Genomic DNA, 27,408 nt, shown 5'->3' on the forward strand with positions numbered 1-27,408 from the left:
CAAAATGTTAAGATTTTATTTACAAAGCTTCTTTGTTGTACAGAAAGTAAAAATGCTGTTACAATCTCGGTGTAACTGGCAGCCACAGACCGTTGACTCACCAATCACAGCTATCCACGCTACAGCAAGAGTCTTACACGAAAACCTAACAATGCTTACAATTTTGTTGGGGTGAAGTCCCCAAGCTTGGTGGTGGATTTCCAAGAGGGACTAAATGGAGGAAGGCGGAATGTCACAGGAACTATTCTTTGGCTCTTTGGGTGGGTGGGTGTCCTGGGGTTTGTATCACAGCTACTTTTTTTTTTTTTTTTTAAACAGCTATCAAATCCGTGTGAGCAGTCCAACCAATACTGAACAGTTCTTTTTTTGCAGGTTATTTGGGGTCTTAATCATCTTCTCCTTCATCATCTGTTTCTCTCTTCCTCTTTTCACCTTTCCCGCTTTCTTCCTCTTCTGTACAATAATAAAAATTCATTTTGAGACAACTGGAAAGGCATTTACTTTGCCTAATTATTGCTAACAGAGGTAACAACAATGCATTTTTTAACGGTTGGGAGATAAAACATGATGTAAGCTTGATCAAATCAACAGGTTGTTAATTAAGAAGTTTTAATTCTAAGAAGCATAAATAGCAGCCACGGAACCAAGAAGGGTCAAATGCACAGCAGCACCTCAAATCACAGCAAAGTTAACTCAGTTTTCTCAAGTTAAGTTGCTGTCTAACCAAATGTTTTTCTTACACTTGTTGGTCACCAAAATCAGACATTAGCAGTTATTAAAATAAATAGCAAGGACCCTGGAGCTCCTTAAGCCTATTTCCTCATTTGTAAAATGGGGACAATGGCACTGACTCCATAGGGTTATTCTGAGGATTAAATGAAATAGCACAAGTATTTAGCCTAGAACATGGCAAGACTCAAACTGTTGCAAGTTTACATTAACTAAAAAGAGACTTCTCAGACTCCTTAAGTATTTGAGACACAGAGACCTACACGTCGTTCTGTTTTTTCAACTAGTAAAAACTCACTGCTACTTTAATGAAATTAGCTAAATCTGCACTAAATTGTGTTCCAAAAAGCTCCCTGAAGGCAGAGACCAGGTCCTAATCATTGCTGTATCCAAAGTAATTTTAGTCCTGTGACTTGCACTGAGAGAAGATGCTGCTGAGAAAGTATGAACCAACAGAAAGCACAGCAACCAACCCAGTACTCTGAAACTTACACAAGCGTTAGAATCTACTTTCTAATAAATAAACAGATGTTTCACTGGTTTTGGTTGTGGTGGGGAAAGGAATAACACCAATAAAAACTAGAAAGGTGCTATTTATCTACCCTGCAAAGATTACAATCCAATTAAGATTTTTTTTAATGAAAAAATTCCAAACACAGAAATCTCATGCCTAACAGTAACACAAACGATGGGGTCTAAAAACACATGTGGGGACTGAGGCTGGGGCCGCCTATCCTCATACAGGCACTACTAACTGCTGTAGAGCAGGTGGGTGAACCAGTACACACACACTAATGGGGCTTTACAAGTGCTTCTGAAGACCACCAGGGCCAAATGCATTTTATTTTCTTCTCAGTGATTTCAAATTCTAAATTAATGGACATTTCCCTTGATCTTTAACTGAGAGGGACCAAAGTGCATGCAGTAACCCACCTTCATCCTCATCCTCATCTTCATCCTCATCGTCTTCATCTTCATCAACTTCTCCATCATGTCCAAATTCTTCTTCCTAAAGAATGGTAAATAGCATATCATTATTAGATTAATTCTGCCAAGTTAAGAAGTACAAAGAGAAACAAGAACTGTCAATTAAATTTAACAGTTCATTCAAAGAGAAAACTGTAATGTTACTTTTATCTACTTTAATATACTGAGAACTGCTGGATTTTCTTAAATTAATGAGCTTAATTAAAAATTTTCTTTAAAAATTGCTTTTCAGAAGTAAGCATTAATTAAAGACATCCTTAATTAGTATACAACTTACGATGGGTAACTCCAGAAATAATTTAAAAAACTTCAAAGCATGTTTGGACAAAGACTTCCATATTCCCTTTCCTATAAAAAGCTTCTTTCAGAAACTTAATTTCATTAGACACCTATGAGATTATACAAATGCTCAGCCTTACGTTTGTACTACAAAAGAACATTTTTTTTTTTTTTGGATGATGTCTAATTTTCTTGGCCTGTATTCACAACTCCCCTTTAGGGTCAAAGTCACTCCTTTCTCCTATCCTTCTATGGTATTCAGCTCCTCAGAGATAACTGTTATTACTGCCTGTCCCATAAATTAGACTACCTGCCTTTTTCAGAGCAGGACCACATTTTTCTTCAACTTTTCATCCTCAACTCTTTAACACAGCAGGTACATAATGCATTTACTGCATTAAGCTGGATATACAAGAAGTTCAGACTTGGTAAACATACCCTTCACTTCAGTACAACAAAGGGGAGGACATCCCATCAGTTCTCAATGTTTCCAGTTTTCTCACCGTACTGAATGAATACTCAACTTGCTGCTGCCTCCCAAAGTTAAAGGGTCAAAACTTACTCTGCAGAGCCAAGCACTGCCTAGTTAGCATTCAGTAAGTATTCTATTTAGTATTTACTAAAAGGGGGACAAGAGCTAAATTAATCAGATGGCCATTAGTCTATTTACAAGCATACTAATTTCTTCAGAAGACTTCTTTTTTAAACAATCCACACTTTTATTTCAATTACAAACGGGAAGAAGGACAGCAAGAGGTGCACTGACCTCCCCACTGACTTCATCTTCATCCTCCTCCCCTTCTACATCTTCGTCTTCATCTTCATCCTCTTCATCATCAAACTCTTCTTCCTCACCATCCTCATCCTCCTCCTTGTCCTCATCTTCTCCTTCTGAAAACCGTCCAAAAGTAATACATCAAATACCCTGTGTGTCTCACAAGGTACACCTACTCAGGTGGTGGGGAGCTTTGGGTTGGTCCACAGGACAAATGCTGGGCCACACCAATGTCAGGGAAAACCACGAACCACAGTCACCTCCTTTCTTGCAAGTTCCTGAGGCTCAGTCCCTTTGACCTGAGCCCCATAAAATCCAGAGGCCAGGAGTCCTGGCAGACCAAGTGTACACTACAATACTTACCGATGAAATGATACAATACCTAGGATTTGCTTCAAAATAAGGAAGGGGAGAAGTGGGTGGGAGTGTGTGTGTCTGTAAAATAATATCAGGCGTGAACAGATCACAGCTGAAACTCAGTAATGGGAACATGAAAGTTAAAGTTAGTTTTACTGTTATTTCTACCTTTGTCTATGTCTGAAATTCTCCATAGTAAAAAGTCACACACACACACACAAAAAAAACAAAAAAGATCCACCAACCTCCTCTGGGGTAAGGGTACCAGCACAAACCAGCTGTGCAAATCAGGAACCTGGGAAACACCCATAATAACCCCATGGTGGGGATGGGGGTGGGGGCAGTGGTGGTAGCCAGGCAGGCTGAAAGGCACCTGTGTCCTGTGTTTCTACTCCACTTGGTGCAGGCCTCTCATCAACTAGTTCTTACCTCTCCAGGTCCTGGAGCTCGCTGTGCTCTCTCCTGCCTCCAGACCCCACATGCTCTTCCCTTTCTTTTCTGTGTGGCTAACACTGGCTCAACCTTTGAGTCTCAGTTAAACATCACTTCTTCAGGCCAACTTGCCAGACCCCCAGTCTCAGCTCCTATGCTCTCACACACCTGGTGCTTCTCCATTACCACACACTTTGCTCACTTGTGATTATTATTTAGTTATGATTACTTAACATTTCTCTTCTTAGTAGACAGTAAGCTCCAAGGGACAGGAACCATGTTTGTTTTTTCTTAAAACTATTTTTAGTCTACTTTTTAGATAGTTTTAAAAGCCTGGCACATAGGAAATTTTTTTTTTAGATAGTTTTAAAAGCCTGGCACATAGGAAATTCTCAAATACTTGTTGCCTGACTGATCTTGCTCTCAAGAACTGCCTTCCACTCTCCAAGGAATTTTCTTTACAGGCTCCTGCACATGGGTGGCTGCTCAACCCATTTAAGGTGGACTTAAATATGGACAACCAGACTGGTTTTTAAGAAAAACTGAGAACAAGCAACGAAGGGACTAAGTGATGTAAACATTTGGAACAAGAGGAAACATCCTATTCAGTGTCCACTTTACCATCTAACATCCCATCTTTTTGCCTTGTCTCAAACCTGCTGCAAAACAGAACTGTAAAATGCTTCCAGAGTACTACGCCACTAATTGCAACCAAGGTGCCTGATGATGTTCTCCACTTTTCTTAACCATTTCTGTCTTATAAACGTTCATCTTTAAAGAGATATTTAAAATAATACTTTAAATACAGTAATGCTGCAAATTCTAGCAACATCAGGAATTCTCGGAGAATAAGTTTTCTTCATGCTGATTGATGTGATCACTCATAGCTCTGCTTCCTCTAAGCCACTCAGGTGAGAAACCTTTTATCCTAAGAGTGACTCAGAGTAAACAAGTCACTGTGCAAGGAAAGCACAAGCTAATCAGGAGGGATAGTTTGGGTAGAAAATATACAAAGATTCTTAAAGATAACAGGATGGGGCTTCCCTGGTGGCGCAGTGGTTGGGAGTCTGCCTGCTGATGCAGGGGATATGGGTTCATGCCCGGGTCTGGGAGGATCCCACATGCTGCGAAGCGCCTGGGCCCGTGAGCCATGGTCGCTGAGCCTGCGCGTCCGGAGCCTGCGCTCCGCAACGGGAGAGGCCACAACAGTGAGAGGCCCGCGTACCGCAAAAAAAAAAGATAACAGGATGTAAAAAACCTTGATCAAATGTCAAAAATAGGGGCTTCCCTGGTGGCACAGTGGTTAAGAATCTGCCTGCCAACACAGGGCACAAGGGTTTGAGCCCTGGTCCGGGAAGATCCCACATGCCGCGGAGCAGCTGAGCCTGCGTGCCTAGAGCCCGTGCTCCGCAACGAGGGAGGCCACCGCAATGGGAGGCCCGTGCTCCACGGCGAAGAGTGGCCCCCACTCGCCTCAACTAGAGAGAACCCACGCGCAGCAACGAAGACCCAATGCAGCCAAAAATAAATAAATTTATATATTTTAAAAAAATGTCAAAAATAAAAAGTATATTTTAATTCCATGTTATAGCTAGAAATTATTTCCTTTATTAATGAAAAATGGAATCCAACACATAGTGCTTTCAAATCATTACCTTTTAAAACTCTATGGTCATATATCAAAGCAGGAAAGATTTTATATTTGAATGTAAAAAACATGTACCAAGTGCTAGGCCCTGTGAATAAAGAGATAAGAAGATAATCATAGGGACTGTCCTGGTGGTCCAGTGGTTAAGAACCCGCCTTCCAATGTGGGGGACAAGGGTTCGATCCCTGATCGGGGAACTAAGATCCCACGTGATGCGGGACAACTAAGCCACAGCTAGAGAGCTGGCATGCCACAATGAAAGATCCTGCGTGCCGCAACTAAGACCTGATGTGGCTAAATAAATTAATGAAAAAAAAAAAGAAGGTAATCATAGCATAGTTGGAAGGGACAAGAATAGCAGAGTGACAAGTGCTACGAAAGAGGTAAGCGAGGGGATGCTCTGGCACATACAAGGACCTAGGTCTCCAGCATCATAAAATGCTTCCTGGAAGTGTTGACAAAGCTGAGTTGGTAAGGATAAGCTGGCATTAGCCAAGAAAGGGAAACAGGAGAAAGGCAGGAGACCTGAGGCAATGGTCCTTTTAGTAAACCATAAACCACAAGTACTTCAAAAAATGGATTGAAGCAGTCTATGATCTCTAGGCTCCAAATTCAAGACTAATTAGCTAACAAACCAATTTCTATTTTTATCATTTGAAGACTTCAATGCCCTAAGAGTTTCAAATTTAACAGAACGCCTACATGCATGGATATAAAGTATTTTTCTCAATAGCAAGAGCATTCAGTGGCCTAATCAGGACCTTTGGAAAGCAGAAATTAAGTTCACTGCACGTTGCTTTGTGCCCACTCACCTTCATCGTCCTCTTCTTCATCCACACCATCCACCTCGGCATCTGAGTCAGGGGCTTCACGATCCTCTCGGTCATAGCCATCCAGGTAGGTCAGCTGGGGAAGGAGCTTGAAGACACTCTCTCGGTAGTCATTCAGGTTCGTAACCTCACAGTTAAACAGATCCAGGCTTTTCAGACATTCCAACTTTTTCTGAGGAAAAGGATCAAGAAACATACCTACTAAACCAAAGGAACATAAGCAACAAAACCCATCTCCTAAAGAGGTAAAATTCTAGGCTCTGAATTCAATTAGCTGCTACCTACTCAGCCTTGTACATAGGAAAACATTTCAAGTCCTTTGCAACCTTTATATTAGGTCACTAGATTTTTAATTAGTCCTTCCCTTCTACCTCTATCCTCTCAGAGAACTGTTTTCTTTTGGCAGTATGAACAGTCTTAAGAAATATGAATTTGAAATATTTATTAAAACTGGACCTTTTTACAATATGAGACAAAACAGAGACTTTAACAAATTTGGTTCAAAACTAGGTTTTAATGTTTGAGTAATCAAATGACCAATAAGAACTTGCTGGGTTATCAAGCAGTCAGTCTTCAGTGCTCTGGGGTGGTAGAATAGGAAGGGAAAAAAATTTTTCAATGAAATCAATCAACATCAAGATCCTTGACGTTTCTACTTGGGGACATAGATGGGAAACACTCAAGAACAGAACCTAGTAAAGCACAAAGTGTGGTGATGCAGATATCTTCTGGGAAGACAGGAGTCAGTGCAAGCTGGGGGAAAAGAAGGGGGACTCAGAGTTGAAACTTCACAAGTAGAGAAACCTTACACTCTTTTCTTCTTTTTTAATTTTGGGGGAAAAGATTGACACTATTACCAGAACTTTCTGAAGTAAAATTCTTCTGATTTTACCATACCTTCAAGTTTTGTTGTAATACCTCTTTGTTTGAAACCTCAGTTTCATCTATCTAGAACAGTTAAGATCTAAAAACTTGGCCCAAGAAGTTTTCTGAGCAGCCAAAGCGAATAGGAAAATGTCCACATATTCTACTCAGATCTTCATTTGTTATTACATCAGTGTACTAGTATTTCAATACCAGGTCTATTAAGTTTTGATTAAGGGGGAATTAAGAGATTGGGAGGGCAGAGTTAGTATTACAGGCAAGTAAGGAGACAGCAACAGAAAGTGACAATAGACCCTCATAGGGAGCAGTAGAGGGGGCAAACCGATAAACAGTAAACACAAAATGTGAAGTACTGTGAGGCCTGGTGCCTTTTAAAATAGGGGCTTGGGGGGCATATGGATATACGGCTTCATAAATTTAACTTTTAATGGTTCTGAGTCAAGAGAAAAGTTTGCCATTCTCTAAAAAATTACTGAGAGGATCTCTGTATGAAGCAAGTTGTAAAAAAATAAATGTTGATGTTTAAAGACTTCGACGCTTTATTGGGAAATCTATTTCAACATTCATAAGGACCTGGGAAGAAACAAAGATGAAACAAAACCTTGTCTGCAGGACTTGAGGTATCTGTGTAGTTCTTGGGAGTTACAAAATCATTTGAAAATCTGTGCTCTAAAGCAGGCCTTGGCAAATGACAGCTGGCTGGCCCACTCCGGCCTGCCTCCCGTAGTTGTAAACCAAGTTTTACTGGAACACAGCCACACTCACTTGTTTATGTATTATGTATGGCTTCTTTTATGCTACAATGGCAAAGTGGAGTAGTTGTGACAGAGACTGCATGGCCTTCAAAGCCTAGAAGATCTATTATCTGGTCCTTTAGAGGAAGGGGTTAATGATCCCTGCACTCACAAATCTTCGTCTTCCTGATCAAAGAGGTTCCCACACTGGTTTTATTCTCACTGAACAGCCCTTGGGAACATGGAGCCAAGCATGGAATACAAACAGTGTTACAGCAACAGACAAATGTACTCCTCAAAACACCAAGGTACAGTGATCCAAGAGTTTTGTGGATCCGATAATGTGCTTATGTAAGTCAGTACACTGAGGTCTTAAGAAAGCTGTCCCCAGCCCTTCTGATCATAGGGAGAACTGCTTTTCTGTCATGTAGCTTTCAGATTAGGTTCCCTACTGGACAGCCCCTGACCCCCAGAAGCCCAGGTATGACTTCTTGACAAAGAGGGAAAAAAATGCTGAAATACCACCCCAGACAACTGTAGAACTCTTTCCTCTTCACAGAAAGGTTGACTCTATACCTGCTAAGATAGAACCATGAATATATTTAGGCAGCTTTCCCAGAGGCTCAGTATAAATTCTTCACTCAAAGGAATGAGCCATTTACTGTTCAACATTATTTCCTAGGAATAGATGTGCAAAAATACATACAACTCCAGATCTTTAATGCTCAACAGTGCCCCAAGCCCGTTTTCTAATTCTATCAACTAGCCTAGTACACAGGGCCTCCAAGGCTTTCCTGTTTCTGCAACTCTGAATCTGTGACATTTTTTGCTACTTCTTCAGAAAGGACCCATTATGAATAATTCGGACATGCCAAACAGTATGCTAGAAAACAAAGCGAAAGCAAATAAACAACAAAACCCCCAATAACTGTAGGACTCTAGAATTGTTTAAAGCAGTAAAATTGTGCTTTAAGGCCCAAAATACACTACACACAGATTATTCAGGATCCCAATGTAATGTGTAAATACTGCTTAAAAAAAAAAAACAAAAATAAAAAACCACAACTCTACCATTTCAGAAATTTGGCCTAAAACTAATAGGCTAGCCATAATAAACATTAAACATTTTATTAACAATAATTTTGCTTGCCTTCTTAGAATTTAGAAGGGCTTTGGGGGATGGTTTGGATGGCCCAGGTCTCTTAAAAAAGGTGTCCAAGGAAGTTTGAATTGATGCCTTCTTTGTCTCTCGATTAATGTCCCTGTAGTAAGCAGAGGCATTCACAATCATTGCATTGACTGTAAGAACTGGGCTCAACGTAGACGGAGTTCAAAATGTATGTGGTTGATGAGGATGAGGATGGTGTTTTCCCCACTGAGGAATACTTTCAGAAGTCAAAGTGGACCCAACATTTCCCCCCTTCACCTTCTCCTACAGTTTTATTTATCCTGAAGTTATAACGTCAGGGGACCCACCTAGCGCCCCCAGGAATCTGAATAGAAAGTTCAGGAGAATGGCAGCTCAGCCTTTCCCAGACAGCCCTGGGTGTGTGGCACTGTGGCTCTGTCACTCCCTAGCCAAGTGTGTGACTCTGGACAAGGGATTCAGCCTCTCCTAAGCCTCAGCTTCCTCATGTGTAAAATGAGGGCCATGCTATTTCTATCCATTTTATAGAAATGTTGAGGATTACTAATGGGATAACATACATAAAGCAACCACTACAGTGTATGGTACATAGCAGATCCTCCAAAAATGGTAAATATTATAATGATTATTTTTCTCATACTTCATTGCCCCAGGGGATTGAGACTTTCATAGCCACCAAAGGGCCCTAATAAATCACTGACCAGGTCAGGAACAACTCCCACACAATGTCTGCTTCTGCTCTGCCTCTGAATGCTAGGACACTGACAAAAGCTTCTGATGAAACATCAAAGAAGACTAAGGCTGCCAGGAGAATTAGGCAATGGCCAGTGATTTAGCATGGAAAGGTACTGCCTGGTGCTCTGTTCTAGAGAGAAGGGGTTCCTGTGCTTACAATGACCCTAAATTGATAGCCTGTCATTAACACAAACAATAAAGGCTTAGAGTGCCCCATGGGACTGGGAGACCATCAGCACTTAATTTAGTGCTCCTTTTGGAACTCCCAGCTTAGGTCAATTTGGGTATGGAATAAACTTATAGGTTAAAGAGAAAAGAACACATCCCAAGGGCAGTGGAAAGAATGATGGACTTGGATTTGAATCCCTACTCGTCATTTATTCTGCAGCTGCTGAGTAATTAAACTTGGTTTCCTCATTTCTAAAAGGAAGACATTCCCTCTTCTTTGCATTATATGAGGATACATGGGCAAATGTTAACATCCTTGAATAAAGCAAACTGCAATAAATGTTTGCTTAAACACTGGAAATGGGGACTGATTTGGAGGAAAACAGAACTAGTGAAAAAGTAGGGAGCCCAAGTATCTGAGTGAACTGGTAACAGAAAAGAGGGGACAAAATTCATGGAGCAAAGGTGAACAACAGGCTCGCAACATTTATGAGAAATGAGCTAAATGTGGTCTACTTAATGAAACATAAAAACAAAGGGACTCGGTAAACAGTGACTAAATCTACATTGGAACAGACCCTCAATTACTATTAGGAGGGAAAAGACCCTATAGTTTTAGCCGGAAATCCTCTTTATTAAAAGTCATAATTTAACTCTATCTTCTCTTGAAATATCAACAGCACATTCTATACAAATGATATGAAGTGCAAATATTTTAATATATTGTGATATCAGAAAAGATAGAGATAGCAGAAGGATGCCTTATCCTCTTGGGTTCTGCTCTGCTGGATCCTGAAAGACAGCTCCTATCTGCTGTATAGCCCCTCTCCCAATTAATGTTTGCAAGTTAAGCCAGATGGAAATACTGACTTTATGTACAACACAAAAAAAAAAAAAAAAAAAAACCCCAGAAAGCTGCCACAAACTTCTTTGGGTGATATGAAACAAGTTTGAGTTTCATTAGCCTTATTAAAATAGAATTCTACTTCTATGAATAGAATGTCATATTTAGGGGAAAAAGTCATTTAACAATCTTGAATTGTTGAATGGAATAGGAATTTCCAGGTGGCAGCCAAAGAGAACAGGCTGTGGGGCTACCCCTACCCTGCATTAACCCCTGCCTCCAGAAGCTCTTTTCTGGTCACTACAAGTTCCACTAGACTGGACCCCCATTAACACAGCTTCCCAACTTACAAAGCAAAGTAAGTGCATTACCTTATCTTATTCTCAGAACTCCTAAGTGAGGTAAGTTAGGCAGTTACCCTTCCTGCTTCATAAGTGAGGAAACTGAGGCCCAGAGAGAAGAAGCAATTTGCCCAAGGTCACACAGCAAGTCTATAACCCAACTGGCATTTAACTTTCCATAGCTTATCCCAGTATTTAAGACTGAGGAGAATCTGGGGGTTCCCATGCAAAACTTTAGGCAACAGTGATCCAGCTACAACACAAGATCATGAATTAGAAGACCTAAAACTCATTGGAGCTGCCCTTGGCCTGTTCCATCTACAGATCAGATATGTCACCCAATATAAACAGCCTTTTCTGTAAAAGTATAATATAGAACAGTCTGGCCAGTCTGGGGAAACAATTTTAAGATAAATGTTTAAGGCTATAGTTAATATATGACATTTTAAAAGGACAAAAAAGAAAAGAATTCCCCTTTGAAGGAAGCTACCACAATAATAAGGGAGGGAGAGCAAAGTCACAGGAACATGTATGACTAAAGAGGCCCTGATTCTTTAAAACTGGACTCTTTCTATAAGAAGTACTATAAAAAACCACCATTTTCTCAGTCAATTATTATTTCCAATTATTTCCCTCACAATAAAGAAATATGAAAATGAAAATGACCAATAAGTCCTGGTTTTCAAATTCTTGATTACTTACCAAAGGTTCCAGGGTGCTGATATCTTTCAGTTTATTTCCACTTAAGTTTAGATGTGTAAGATTTGGAAGTTTTTCTGCTAACATATCCAGACCTCCAAAGATTCTATTGTCACTGAGCTCAAGCTGTTAAGAGAAAATGCACACAGCACACAAATACACACAGAGAAACACATATCATTAAAGTGTTATAAATAATGAATACAGTTCTCAAACACCAAGATCAAATGATCTCTATTTTTTATTAGAGCAGGTGTGTTCATTTTGTTTGATTAAACCCAAATAAGTAGTTTACAGATCCCAGGAACACTTCTGGGAAGGAGAGACATGTTAGGATTAGAAGAGTTGTATTTTCTTAACCAGCTGCTAACTGTAACGGTTTGCTGGCCCCTAACATCAGCAAATACATTTTCTAACCTAAAAAGTGGGTCAAAGCAAATGAGAATTCTTTGAGAAGTTGTAATACTCTATACCTGCCAGGAAGGGTAAATGGTCTGTGCATTCTAAGCAGCTATTCTGTGTGCCAAGCAAAGCTCACAATGCCCACTTGAAACCTAATCTGGTTCTGTTCAGTGTTGGCTCGCCATGGAGTTCTACATCTGGAAGCCACCAGGGAATGTTGCTCTGAAGGCTACAGGAATGGTACAAGCCCTTAAAGAAGCTCCATGATTTTGGAAAAAGGGACTGGGGCAACGGCTTCGAAAGGGCTGACGAAACCAACTCTCCAGAGGACACTTCTTACACAAACCTGGCACTAGCCTTTTTAAGAACCCACTCTAATTTCATAGCTGCAGGTCAAGTAGCACAGCAAGTGGTATGCCAATGAAGGAACGAGCCTTCACCAAGGAATATTGGACTCTTAGAGTGAAAGAAATTGGAGCCTGGAAAAATAAGATGGTTGAGAGCATCTAATTCAAACTCTTCATTTTGCAGATGAAGAAAACTAAAGCCAGACAGCTAGTTTCAATTCTCTTTTAACTGCCAACAACAATGGTAACTGTATCTAACCCTTACATAGTACTTCAGGCACTGTTCAAAGCACTAGAAATCCATGAACTCATTTGATCTCACAATCACCCTATGGGGTAGGTAGAATTATTACCCCCATTTACAGATGACAAAAATGAACTATGAAGAGACTATATAAGTGCCCACAGATCACACAGCTGTTACATCGGTGAACCTATGAGTTGAAGCCAGGCAGGCTAGCTTCAATGTGCTCCCCGCTATGGTATGTACCTAGAACAGCATGACAACTTATGCAATTTAGTCTGGCATGCAATGAAATGAAGTACATAATGCAGAATAGAGGAACTTTTAAAAATTTAAATATTCGTTGAAAGAATGAGTTTAAAAAACAGTAAGTCTGCTGCTTTGGTGTTATTAAGCATTTCGGAAGAGAAAAATGCAACATTTCAATACATTTTTTTCCTTCTGATGGGACAGTCCAGTAAAATATCTAAAATTTCTCTTGGTTGGTTAGAATATTGACACATGTAGTATTCACATCCTTTCAACATGAGTATCTTAGGGAGTAGAGATAACGAGGCAATCTGCCAAAGCATTTAGTGGCATATTTATTTTGAAATGAAATCAATGTGTAAATTTAGGAAACCTGTGACATTTATACACCAAAATTTCTTTCAGAACCTGTTTCTTGTTAAAAAAAAAAAACAACCTGTGCTCTAGGGTAGGAAGAAAATCAGCTGTGAGAACACGCAATGTGCCTTTAAGTTTGGTTTACAGATATCTCTATTCCTCCCTCTCTGACCCTACAAGGTAAGTGATTAATAGGACTTCAGAAGGATTTGATACACTGATACACTGTTCCCTGATACACTGACTTTCTGAATAAGTGTGATAGTACACAGACCATGGTAATTCAGGAAAATGTACCAGGATGCTAGGAAAGCAGAACAAAACACAAAACACACAGTAGGGACCTGCTAGCATCAAGTTTATGTAGATACAGGCTAAAAAGCCATCAGTTTTTTATAGGCTTATCAGAGCTTCCAATGTCACAATAACCTATGCAAACATAAAAGTATTACACTTGAACCTCTAAAGGAAATGACTGTCAGAAAAAAGAAAAAAAATTTACAAATTTAAACACAACAGAATTCCTTCTGACAGGAGGGTTGCCCTGAAACTTATGAGGACTTCCTGAGCATTTATTACCTAAAAAAGGCAAATAAGTAAAAAGCCCTTCTGGATTTTAATTCATGTACTTAACCAAAAAACAAGTCCCTCTCAGAATTCAAGCAAGCAAGTTACAGGAACAGCCTACTTGTCCTTTGCCTCAATTTGATTTGTTTTCTATGTGTATCTTTTTTAGATGAAGGTTCAACTTAAACTCCCTAATAAAGAGATTAGGTAAACAGTGGAGAATTCTGCAACACTGCCATGACCACAAACATTTTCGTATGTAATGGAAAGGATACTGGATTAGCAAATAGGAAGATATGGGTTCTAGCTTTGGTTCCAGTACTAACCACTTCTGTGGGTGGCTTTAGGCAAATTACTGTACCTTTCTGTAATTTCTGGGTCTACTGCTGTGCCTGTAAAACAAGGCTAGAAGATCTAAGTTTCTTCCAGTTCTGACATTCTGGGGCTTTGTGACAGGGCAACGTGCAAGGACATGAAAAAAACATTTTTCTTGAGGTTTTTTTGTTTGTTGTTTTTTTTGGGGGGGGGTTTTTAGGGGGGATAGCAATTGGTTTATAATTAGACCAATAAAGCCCTAACAATGGGCCGTCAACTAGGATAGGGAAGTACAGCAGTTTTGTTAAAATGAACTCTTGCAGTCGATCACAACACATTTTAAACTTCCTAGTCATTAAGAATTACATAATGTGTTTGAAATAACATAGACTACAAATTTGAAAGGTCTATACTTCAATTCTCCCTTAATCAACATAAAACACGAAGAATGGGAGGCACCTGTGGTTCTTAAACCAGAGCATACTAAGAACAATGAGTTAACATCATAGCAACAGATTCATAACAAGTAATAAATTATTCACAAAATAATTATTCTTCATAACTACTATTTATTCAGCACCCTACATGTATTATTTCCAAACATCACAGCAATTCTGCAAGGTCAGGTGGTATTACAAGTTTACAGATGAGGAAACTGAGTCTTAGAGAGATTAAGTAACCTGAGGAAGATTTACCCATCAGGGAAACGTTAGAGCTGGAATTCAATCCCAGATCTGCCCAGTTCCAAAGGCCATATGCTTTCTGCTATACTAAACGCTTCCTTACAGATAGAATCATATATTTTTCCCTTCCGTAGGATGGTTCTCTCTTCTACTGTTAAAGAAAAAGCACTTACCTTTTTCAATTTAGGTAGTTTGGGGAGATTTGAAACTGAAATCAAGCCTACATTTATTAAACTGAGGAACTCTAAGTTCACAAATTCAGCTGTTAGGCCCTCAATTTTCCCATCATTTGATTTGCAATTGTCCAGGACAAGTTCTCGAACCTGTGGGTGACAAAGTAGGGAAGAAAAGCTTTAAAAAACATGCAGAAAACAATGCAAAAACTCAAAAACTCCAACCATAAATACCCACCAAACCACCCACATATAGTGGCAGCCTCAACTTAGACCAAGGTCACAGTTATAAATAAATGAAAAATGATTAAGCCTTTAGTAACAATATTCTAATAGATATCAAGGGTGGAATGTCACACCATGATACAAATAAAGATTTAAACTCTTTATTTTCCAGAGACAGAAACTACAGTTCTTACAAGATAAGTGAAGAAATGATACCCCCCTTATTCCTTTTCCCAAGTCTCTTCCGCAAGGGGCAGCTTTAACTACAAATGCGGAGTGAAGATACCCCACCACAACCCCTGCAACCTCTTTAGGCCAAGTCCACAACCCCTGCAACCCCTTTAGGCCAAGTCTTCCTCAAGGCCCAGGAGACTGACACAAGGAAAAGAGGAAAGCTTCACTTTTCTCATCAAGGTCACTAAGAGATTGTGGCTACAGGTTTCTGGACTATACATTTCTACTTTTGGTCTTATTAATCTTTACTAAGATTATTCTAACACTAGGAAAAGATCAAGATGCAAGAGGCCTTAATTCAAAACAAAGATCATTTTGTGTTACATGTAAGAAAGTATTTCTAGGGGAGAGAACTGTTAGACATTAGGTTCCTTTTTCAGGCAACAAAATCTCCTTATTTGGAGGTCCTGAAATTCAGAATTCAAATCCATCCAAAGGTATCACATCTGAAGACTGTGAATACTGATTATTTAATAAAGTCTACTGTGTGAATATCTACCATGATAATCCCTACTGCCATTCTTGCTCTGTGGTTGACTCTGAAACTTGCAAGTTTTAAACACGTTTTGATAAATTTACACTGATGCAAATTAGTTTTAACTGCCAAAGGCATTCTTGCAGTGAATCTAACACATTTAATAGCATTAATCAAGCATGTATGAGGAGATGCTGATAGTTCTAAAATGAAAATAGGGGCTAGTAGTATCTTTATTCTCTCATACAAAATCCAAGGATACTACTCAAGCAATTGCTAACATTTATGGAGAATTTACTCATTTTTCTTTGTACCACCATACCCTTCCCTCAGTTACAGAGAAGGAAACTGATTTAGAGTCGGTGACACCCACAACACCACAACTTCTTGCTCGCTTCTTCACTACTTCTCACTACTCTACTTCCTCTTCAGAAGCCTTGCTTTCAGGATGTATACAGGCCCATTATATCTTTTGTTTCTTTCTTCCCTTCCTTCCACTTTTCTCTAGCTACCTGGGACATTTTTTCCTCTTCTGATGAAAATTAGCATATCTGAAAACTTAAGGTAGACTGAGGAGAGCAGGGCTCCAGAGACAGATGCTTAGGGTTGAATTCTGGCTTTGCCACTCACAACCTGTGTGACCTTAGGCAAGTCACTTAACCTATCTGTGCCTCAGTTTCCTCATCTGTGAAGTAGAACTGTTATAGAAAGTAGTGCTTGGGGCATAGTGAATACTGGGAAAGGGTGCAGGAGAATGACAAAGACCTTTGCTATTTACTTTATTCCTATCTGTACTAAGTTTTCTACAAGCATGTATTTCTTTTGTATTAAAAAAAAAAGTAGGACTTCCCTTGGTTGCACAGTGGTTGGGAATCCGCCTGCTGATGCAGGGGACATGGGTTCGATCCCTGGTCCGGGAAGATCCCACATGCCACGGAGCAACTAAGCCCATGCACCACAACTACTGAGCCTGTGCTCTAAAGCCTGTGAGCCACAACTACTGAAGCCCATGCGCCTAGAGCCCGTGCCCCGCAACCAAAGAAGCCACCACAATGGTAAGCCCCCACACTGCAACAAAGAGTAGCCCCCATTGCCGCAACTAGAGAAAGCCCAGGTGCAGCAACAAAGACCCAACACAGCCAAAAATAAATAAATAAAAAACAATACATTTATTAAAAAGAGTAAAACCAGCAAATCATTTTTTTTTAAAAAAAGGTCAACTGTAATCACCCACCAACCTAAGTAGTATACTGCAGTACAACTAAATGTTTCTATTTGATTTGGGGGGTTTTCTATGACTATATCTGACAGAGAATCCAAAAACGTTATACAGAATGACACTAATATGCCAAAAGCCAAGTAAGGAGGAATTTAGATAGCCATTTTGCCTCCCAGCCCATGGGTGTACCTCTTGGACATTTCTCTCAACTGGTAAAATTCTGCTTTAACTAGAGTCATCAAAGTCTGCTGAACCAAATAGCCAAATAGGAATCAAGTAGAAATTGGGAGGGAAAAAAAGATGTTAAAGTGGTCCAAATCTGCAAATCTAACTGCTGAGTATGAAAGATGATGGAGAGGAATTGAGGTTCTGGTTTAAAGAAATGGGAACTACGTAGCTGGATGGAAATAGGAAGGAACAGCTTTGGGGATGGGATCGGGGTAGAGGGGGAGCAGGTATATAATGAATACCACAAAGAATACCAAGTTTAAAATTCTCATGAGAAGTCCAGGTGAAAGTATCCCCAGGCAGCTGGACATGAGGGTCTGGAGTTCATGGGAGTTCTAGTTTTAAGTTCTGATTTCTAAGTCATCAGGGTAGAGACAGTAGTGAAAAGATGGAATTCCTAGGAAGAGAACCAAGGATGGAACCTGGGGGATCCTGCAAAGGTGACTTGAGAAGAATCAGTAGTACCCAAAGGTGAAGCATTAGTTTCAAACACCCAGAAAGGTTTATGAAATAAGGCATAAGAAGTTACTGAGGGGGGGAAAAAAAAGGATTGAAAAAAATTAGATAACAATATAACTGTCCATCAACAAAGGACTCATTTCCAGGATACAGTGTATGATGAAAAAGGCACAAAATGTATAAAATGTTTTCATTTATGTCACATATCACACATTCACTTTCTTATATTCTTCTCAGGGAGAGAAATTGACTGGCTGGGGGACTTTTCCATAACCTTATTTAACATTTCTATGATGAGATTAATCTATTAAGAAAAATAAAGGTTAAAAAAAAGGTCACTCCTAGGGACTTTGCTGGTGGTCCAGTGACTAAGGCTCCACGCTCCCAATGCAGGGAGCCCAGGTTCCATCCCTGGTCAGGGAACTAGATCCCCCATGACACAACTAAGACCTAGCGGGGTCAAATAAAGAAATAAATATTAAAAATAAAATAATTTTTAAAAAAGGTCACTGCTAGCCTTGAAATTTCATCAAGCTTCATGATGGCAGGGTCATGTCTATTTTAGTTACCACCATACCTCAGTATGAGAAGGAGCCTTCACAACTGTCAAATGCAGAAAAAATGGCATTGGGGTTTGTGTCCGGATTGTAGGGGAATGAGCAGATGATGACACAGAGGAAACCTGGGTATGAAGAGAACCTACTTTCTGATCTTAAGCATAATCACACATTAATGCAAAGCATATTGCTGTTTGTCACTTAATACTTTGGTTTTTTTTTTCAGTCTTTGTATATTTTAAATACAGCAAGATGAAACAATATTACTTAGCATATTTTAACAATTATAAATATTTTTTAATGGCTAAAGAAATTAAAGTGTATGGATGCACCATAAATTACAATCCTCCCTACTGAACATGTTTCCAAGTTTATTATATATAATGCCATGCTATCTTTTTTTTTTTTTTTTTTTTTTTTTTTTGCGGTACGCGGGCCTCTCACCGCCGTGGCCTCTCCCGTTGCGGAGCAACAGGCTCCGGACGCGCAGGCTCAGCGGCCATGGCTCACGGACCCAGCCGCTCCGCGGCACGTGGGATCCTCCCACACCGGGGCACGAACCCGTGTCCCCTGCATCGGCAGGCGGACTCTCAACCACTGCGCCACCAGGGAAGCCCCATGCTATCTTTTTATGTGAAATTTCTTTTGTAATAAGGATTGTTTCCTCACAATCTATTGCTAGGTGAAAAAAAATATAAACGTTAGAGTCTCTGAGTTTTGAGTTCTTTATTTAAAATGGCAACCAATCCCTCTTAACACTTTTTTGTGACCTTTCTTGACATATGGAAATTCTAGGTATTTGCATATAGTTATCTTTTTCTTGAGGATACTGTTTTTACCCTAAGTGAGGAAAAAACCAAACACTCCAAAAGAAATGACAAAAAAGCAGACAAGCCATAAAAATATAAATCATCAGTAAACAAAAAAATCATTCAACAACAACAAATTATAAAAGATACGTATTAAAAATGAGATGTTATTCTACTCTTATTGAGGATGGGGCAGCTCTTTCATGGAGAAGAGATGGCTAGGATGGGTACAGGTGCAGGTAAGTTTGTAAGTGGGAGAGTGAGAAGTCAGGGAACGCACACCTGAGACCTTTAATTTTCTCCTTGAGTAGGAGGCAACAGAATGTATTGGGGCGAGTACAGGGAAGGGCTGGGCTGTATGGCTCAGCAGTGAAATCATGTCGCTAGACTTTTCCAGGAAGGCACGTAGTAAAGAAATGGGCTAACCCCAGAACAAAGTTCCAGAGGCACAGTAAGAAGATGAGCCACAAACAAGCACAGAGCAGTGAGAAATTACTGCAGAAAGCAGAGACCAAAGGAGGGTCCACTTAGGGCTGTGCCCAAGGATGACAGGTCTAGAAAGCCTGCCATAAGCAGCGTTCTAGCCAGTCTAAAGTTCTAAACAGGACCCTGGTGAAAAGGTGTCTGCTCTCAGGCATTGTGTCAGCAGCACTTGAGATAACTAAGCCTCCCCTCTCCCCCAATTCCTTCTTGAGGGTGAAGGGATCCAGACTGCCTTACAAAGGAAGGTACATGGGGTGGGGGACATACAATGCCATGGCATCCCAATCTAGACCCAGAATAAATGGGAGGCTCTAATCAAGAAAAAGCGGCCCTAGTTTTTCCTCCTTATGTCCCAAATCCTCCCAGGAGGGAAGGTTGGGCAGGCACTTGTACATTTGTGGGCACAACTCAGGGAGCTATTTGATCCAAGGCAGAGTTACCAGGCTTTCTGATTGAAGAAAGATGACTTAACCTTGGGGGCCAAATTCACTCTTCTTCATTCCTCATCTTCCAACTAAACTAGTTTTTTCTCAAACATTAACTTAAGGTAATCACTTAAGAGCTAAAGACAAAAATCCAAACTGTTTCCTATTCAACTTTTGTTTTTGATAGTTATCAGCAAAGCTGATACTCTAGTTTTTCAATGCAAAATTTGAAATATATTGCAACCAAGTTACAGGGGTTGGGGCTAGGAGCCCCATAGGAGATCAAGGAATTTTCCTTTCATCCTCTCCAACTTGCTCTCATTTCCTACTTCCCTAGCTACTTTTTTTTAATACTTTATTTAATTTATTTATTTTTGGCTGCTCTGGGTCTTCGTTGCTGCACACGGGCTTTCTCTAGTTGTGGTGCGCGGGCTTCTCATTGAAGTGGCTTCTCTTGTTGCGGAGCAGGGCTCTAGGCACATGGGTTTCAGCAGTTGTGGCACGTGGGCTCTAGAGCTTAGGCTCAATAGTTGTGGCGCATGAGCTTAGCTGCTCTGTGGCATGTGGGGTCTTCCTGGACCAGGGCTCGAACCCGTGTCTCCTGCATTGGCAGGCGATTCTTAACCACTGCGCCACCAGGGAAGCCCCCCAGCTACTCTTTAAAAAAAAAGAAAATAAATTTTCCGTAACTGGTTGAGTGACCTTCCCCAATCATCAACTATAATTGTTATAAGAGGGGAAAAGAAGATACAGTGGATTAAAAATCATTGAGTTATCAATTTTTTGTTAGAAAATACATGATTATTATAGTAAGTGAAATATGTGGAAATATGTCCAAAAATGTGGAAAGTAACTCTTTCTGAGTTAACCAGTCTTCAAACCTTCCACCCTACTATTATTTTAAAATAATGTTTGCAAAATGACAGTAGAATAGAACATTAGCAGTTCTCAAATGTGTTTGGATGGCAGAACTGTTGGTATGAAGGAAGGAAACACTCATACCCTACTGGTGGGGAGAACCATTCTAGAAAGCAATTTGACAGAGATTCACATTACAAAATGTTCATTTCAATACTACTTACAACAGTAAAAAACCTTCTAACCACCTAATGGGGATGGTTAAATTATGGCCTATCAAGGGCTTCCCTGGTGGCGCAGTGGTTGAGAGTCTGCCTGCTGATGCAGGGGACACGGGTTTGTGCCTCGGCCCGGTCCGGGAAGATCTCATATGCCGTGGAGCGGCTGGGCCCGTGAGCCATGGCCGCTGAGCCTGGGCATCCAGAGCCTGTGCTCTGCAATGGGAGGGGCCACAACAGTGAGAGGCCCCAGTACCGCAAAAAAAAAAAAAAAAATTATGACCTATGCAGACGTTAACAACGAGGCTGTAAAATAATAAACTGTGCCAGAGAAAGATAAAGATGCTTACTATATTTTAACAAGATATTATATGCATTAATAGCATGATCTGAGTTTAGAAAAAAAACATTCTCGTGGACTATACACCAGAATGTCTAGATGGTAGGATGGGTGTGTATGAGATTTCTGAGTTTTTTAATTTTTTCTTATCTATATCTACTATTTTTTTTAGCTTATCTGTATCAAATTTTTCTTCAATGAAGACTGTATTCCTTATACAAGGAAAAGAACCCAATTAGCTGCATGCAACCAATTAGAATATTCCACGGAGCTCAAAATCACATCACAACAGACAAAACAATAAATGCCAAAAGTTGGGGGAAAGGTTCTTCTCACGTTGTCTTTTTTTCCTTTTTTTTTTTTTTTTTAAGGCTGCACCATGCGGCATGTGGGATCTTAGTTCCCCAGTCAGGGATCAAACCCGTGCCCCATGCATTGGGGCAGTGAAGCGTTAACCACTGGAACGCCAGGGAAGTCCCCTCACGTTATTTATTTTTAAAAGTAATTTTTTTTAGTAAATTGGGACTAAGGAAAAACTACTCTTATTTGTGGGATATGAAATGTCTCAGTCTAGCATACAGCCCACCAGTGTTCCACAGGGGCATTGATTGTAAACCACAGGAACTGCATGACTTTCTAACTTTGAACACAAGACTGGAACAGAGCTAACATCAAGGCTAGATACCCCTAGATTCATAGTTAATGAGGTGCTCGTATCAGTGGCATGTTTGGCATAATAGAAAGATTAGGGCCTCACATAAAGAACAGGTATTTTCTCAAATTCTGGAATATATCTAAATTACAAATTTAGATATAGATAATATCTATATCTCGCTACTGCATGTCTCTTCTCACATTTGACAACACCACCAATTTCTGTGGTATACATGGTATGTTCTAGTACTATACAATTTTCTCTCAGTGAAATAACTGACAACACCAATAATATTTTGTATAAAGTATTTCCTATCCTTGCCTATATTTAAAAACAGTGATCACTGTTCTTTTTGAAGATTATTTTAAAATGCCATCTTAAGCCATTTTTTCCACTATGAGAACAAACCTCTGATATAACGAGGTGCTTTGGACTGAGAAAAAACTGAATTATTATAGTTCTTTATGAGTCACCCCCTTAGGGAAATGAGCATACCGGTTTATAACAGGTGAAATGGAACCTATTATCTTGGTCTGTCTCATGTACTTTGACTAAAGAACACAAGAAGTAAAGTGTTACCAGGGTCTTCTTCAAACCCCAAAATAAAATAAAAACAAAAAAGCCACATTCACAATAAAAGCCCATCTGGGGATTTCCCTGGTGGTTCAGTGGTTAAGAATCCACCTGCCAATGTAGGGGACACGGGTTCGAGCCCTGGTCCAGGAAGATCCCACATGGCGCGGAGCAACTAAGCCCGTGCACCACAACTACTGAGCCCGTGTGCTACAACTACTGAAGCCCGTGTGCCTAGAGCCCGTGCTCCACAACAAGAGGAGCCACCGCAATGAGAAGCCCGCGCACCGCAACAAAGAGTAGCCCTCGCTCGCTGCAACTAGAGAAAGCCCGCGTGCAGCAACGAAAACCCAACACAGCCAAAAATAAATAAATTTATTTTTAAAAAATTCCATTGAAGAGAAAAAAAAAGCCCATCTGGTCCTAAAACAAAAACATTGATGATCAAGCCTCCACTTACCCTCCTCAAACAGTCTTAAAGCTCACTTGATGACATCAAGGTCAACCAAGGAATACACTGTGCTGTGCATTTAAGAGCCTCCTGTCATTATACCAATACATTCAATACAGACAGGGTTCTTCTTCTTTCCCCAAATAACAAGAGTCTGCAGGATTCCAGAGGTCAAGGCTACTCTTTAACAGCTGGCTCCACAACATATGGAGCCATGTGACTAGCTGACTTAGAATCATCTTGGAACTTCTCACTTACCTTAAAGATGATGCTTTTGTGCAAAACATTTTTAAACTCTTATTTTAAAATTTCCTACAGCTTCCCCTCACCCCCCAAAGCCTTCAGTTTAAGGTCAAAGCTTTCCCCTCTTAAGAACCTAACTCCTACTCAGTCTCCCTGTAAGAGTCCCTAGGGGAGCCATTCTTTTTTTTTTTTTTTTTTTTTGCGGTACGCAGGCCTCTCACTGTTGTGGCCTCTCCCATTGAGGAGCACACACTCCAGACGCACAGGCCCAGCGGCCATGGCTCAAGGGCCCGGCCACTCTGCGGCATGTGGGATCCTCCCGGACCGGGGCATGAACCCACGTCCCCCGCATCGGCAGGCGGACCCTCAACCACTGCGCCACCAGGGAAGCCCAAGGCGAGCCATTCTTTACCCCACAATCCTGGCTGGCTCCCACGACACTCTCCCAAGGCCCCCTTACTTGCACAGTGCAACAGGCACCACTAGGTTCTGAGGCTTCAGGACGGAAGGGGCTGCTCTCTGCATTGTTCACACTGCTTTTCCAGGCCCTGCCATACTGTTTGTACTCAAATATTTATTTAATAAAACCAGTGGATTACGGACTTCCCTGGTGGCAGACTGGTTAGAAATTCGCCTGCCAATGCAGGGGACACAGGTGCGAGCCCTGGTCTGGGAAGATCCCACATGCCGTGGAGCAACTAAGCCCGTGCGCCGCAACTACTGAGCCAGCGAGCCACAACTGCTGAAGCCTGCATGCCTAGAGCCTGTGCTCCACAACGGGAGAGGCCACCACAGCTAGAGGCCTGCACACCGCAACAAAGAGTAGACCCCCCCCCCGCAAGTAGAGAAAACCCACGTGCAGCAAGGAAGACCCAACACAGACAAAAATAAATTAATTTTTTAAAAAGTCAAGGGCTTCCCTGGTTGCGCAGTGGTTGAGAATCTGCCAGCCAAAGCAGGGGACATGGTTTCGAGCCCTGGTCTGGGAAAATCCCACATGCCGCGGAGCAACTAGGCCCATGAGCCACAACTACTGAGCCTGCGCTCCACAAGAGAGGCCGCGATAGTGAGAGGCCCGCGCACCGTGATGAAGAGTGGCCCCCGCTTGCCGCAACCAGAGAAAGCCCTCACACAGAAACGAAGACCCAACACAGCCAAAAATAAATAAATAAAAATTTTAAAAAGTCAAGGTATTTTTTTTTAAAAAGGTCATATATTAAAAAACAAAAACCAGTGGATTACAGTAGGAGAGTGCAGCCCAAAACAGTAGCCACTAGTCACCTGTGGCTTTTGAGTTCCTGATATGTGAATACTGCAACTGACAAACTGACCTTTCAGTATAAGTTAAATAGTCTCACGACTTTAGCCTGTTTTGGGCAAAAGGGCAAGGCTTAAGCTAATTTCTTGAAAAATTAACGCTTGCACATATATATGTTTTAAAAAAGCAATATATTAGTTATTTCATATAAGAACAAATTCCACATACAACTAGCCCAGCTGTACTTCCCAGAAGGAGCAACAGTGCTCTTAGCTGAGTATTTTAAGAGTACTTTATGCACCCCCAAAGAATTCAAATTCCAGATTTTAAGGCACTTTGAAGACCCATGTGTACTTTTCTTTTGGAAAATTTGGCTACATCTAATTCCTCCACATTCTCCTCATTTGGAACTACGCAGTAATAATTCAGACGTCTTAAATTAACAACTCCTCAAAATGAGATCACAACTCTACAAGGTTTACAGTATGAACAAGCTTAACGGTTCAATATACTAGCACGTGGCCGACACAAAATGTCTGACTGATGGACCGAAGGGACCACTGAGGTCAAACCTCAATCTTAAAAACCCAGAGCACCGAGTCGAGACGCCCACCCCCCGAGGTCCTCAGGGACAAACGGGGAGGCTACGAGGTGCAGCGACCCGGCACCTCATTTGTGAAGACCTCAGGAATTCAAAACCTCATGCACACAAGGGAAAGCCGGTTGACGAATTCCCACAAGTTGGCAACTTGTTACCCATAGCTCCCTAACTGCACGAAACGCGCCCATCGCCAGCATCGGCTGCCCCAGGGCCAAAAGACGCCACTCACCCGAAGAAGGGGTCTGGCAGAGGCACGGCCTCCCCGCGCAGGAGCCAGGAAACATGGCCCCGCGCCCGGCCACGGGAAGGCGCTCTAGTTCGCGGGGAGGGCCAGGGGAGAAAAGCAAGCCGATTCTTAAACGTCCACCCGCCGCTCACGCAGCCGCGGCGGGCGAGTGCCGGCCTGGGTCGGCGGCCCTGGAGCACGTGCGAGGACAGAGGCCGCCCGGCCCGCGAGCCCAGCCGAGGCCCGCCCGTGCCCCCGACGCTCGGCCGGGGCGGAGGCGGTCGCCTGGCGTTGCCCTTTTAAGAAAGGGGGAGGGAGAAGGCAGCGCGCCCAAGAGATGAGTCGGCGGCGGCCGGAGCGCGCGGCTCCAGCCAGAGCGAGCCAAGCCCTGGCGAGGCGGGCACCATACAAGCCGCAGCCTCGGCCCGGGGAGCGGCGGCCCACAGCCACCGCCGGTGCGGACGGGCAGGGCCCGGCTGGCCGAGCCAGCAGGCCGGCTCACGCGGCGGAGGGAGACGAGAGCTCGCCAACATGGCGCTGTGTCGGCCTGTGGCGCGCCCCGGCTGACGCGAGGAGCCGCCGCCGCCCGCCCACACCGAGGGGCCAGCCTCTCAGGCAGGGGCCCCAGGGCTCCGCTGCGGCGGCACGGGGGAAGGGAGAAGCCGCCTACGCCACACCGGCGGCCCCAGGCCGAGCAAGGCCCGCCCTGGGGAAGGCCCGGGGGGCAAAAAGGGAGCGAGAGAAATGCCGGAGAAAGTTTTATTTTTAGGCTTGAAAAATGGCGGGAACCGCATCCTTTTTTCAAACTTGGCCTGGGGAGGGGCGGCGGTTGCGCCACCGACGCCGCCCGAGCTCGCCCCTCCCCCGCTCCGCGCGCTCCAAGCCTTGCCCGCTCAAGCCCCCCAGCGCCCGAGGGGACCTCCCGTCCCCCTCAGAGGCCAAGAGCCCCCTATTCGCCCCTCGGCCCCTGCCCTAGCCGGGCCGGCGCCAACCGCGAGGCCTGGCCGGAGGAGCCCCCCCCACCCCGCCCAAGCCCCTTCCCCGGCCGGCCCGGGGCGCGCGGAGCCCGGCCTGGCCCGCAATGGGCCCAGCCCCGGCTGGCCGCGCGGCTCCTCGGCAGGCCGGGCCTCCGCCCGGCCGCGCGTCCCGGGAGGCTGCAAACATGGCTCCCAGCGTTACACAACCCCCTCCTCCCTCCCTTGCCGCCGGCCACACGCACACGCGCTCCTCCGGGAAAGGACCCCGGCGGGTGAGGAGCTCAAAGTTTGCTTTCCCCACCCCACCGCCTTCCCCGGACGGCCGCGGGGGCCCGTGGGCGCCAAAGAGTTAATCCCCGCGCGCTCGCTCCCCCCTCCGCGCTCGCCCGCCTTCCCAGTCCGAGCCCGCGAGCTGCGCTCTTCCCCGCGCCGGGCCGGCGAACCCGCGGTCGGGGCCCCGCAGGTGGCCACCATTACATGCAAGTCATCGGGGGAGAGGGCGCCCAAAGGGGGCTCTGCTTACAGCTGCCGGGGTCCGGTTCCTCAGCTCCAGGTGGATCCTCCTCTTCATGTCCATGTTTCTCTCTTCCCCCCTCTCCAAACTTAACTTTCCGCGGCGGGGGCGGAGGGGGGAGAGGCGTCCCAGCCTGCGCAGCGAGGGCCGTCAGAAGGGGTCTGCTCGTAGCAGAGGCCGGCGGCGCGGTCCCGGGCGGTGGGCGGCGTGCGGGCAGGCGAGCGGAGCCCCCGGAGCCAAGTTACTCACGGGAGCGGAGAGAAACCATGGAGGGAAAAGGGGGCTGGAGCGCAGCGCTGTTCTCACTACCGCCGCCCCCGGCCGCGGCCCCGCACTGCGCTTAAACCGGCGACGCGTCGCGGGTGGCTGCTCGGCTCGGCTCGGCGGCCGCGGTGCACCAAGGACGGGGCGGGGAGAGGCGCGGCGGGAGAGGCGGAGGCTGGGGGGGAAAAA

The 27,408-nt window shown here is 43.2% G+C and overlaps 1 protein-coding gene across 1 annotated transcript; it reads right to left on the reverse strand.

Annotated features, from left to right (window-relative positions):
• On the reverse strand, positions 1-27,363 carry ANP32B (acidic nuclear phosphoprotein 32 family member B). Its single transcript, XM_032635754.1, has 7 exons — positions 26,965-27,363; positions 14,928-15,077; positions 11,594-11,716; positions 6,020-6,209; positions 2,762-2,886; positions 1,663-1,738; positions 1-453 (listed from the first exon to the last, which is right to left on the reverse strand). Exons 1-7 carry the CDS (start codon positions 27,016-27,018, stop codon positions 386-388), a joined length of 786 nt encoding a protein of 261 aa, XP_032491645.1. The 5' UTR covers positions 27,019-27,363; the 3' UTR covers positions 1-385.
• Positions 27,364-27,408: the final 45 nt, after the last annotated feature.

The sequence above is a fragment of the Phocoena sinus genome, chromosome 6 (genome assembly GCF_008692025.1).
Source record: "Phocoena sinus isolate mPhoSin1 chromosome 6, mPhoSin1.pri, whole genome shotgun sequence".
NCBI classification, from domain to species: domain Eukaryota; kingdom Metazoa; phylum Chordata; class Mammalia; order Artiodactyla; family Phocoenidae; genus Phocoena; species Phocoena sinus.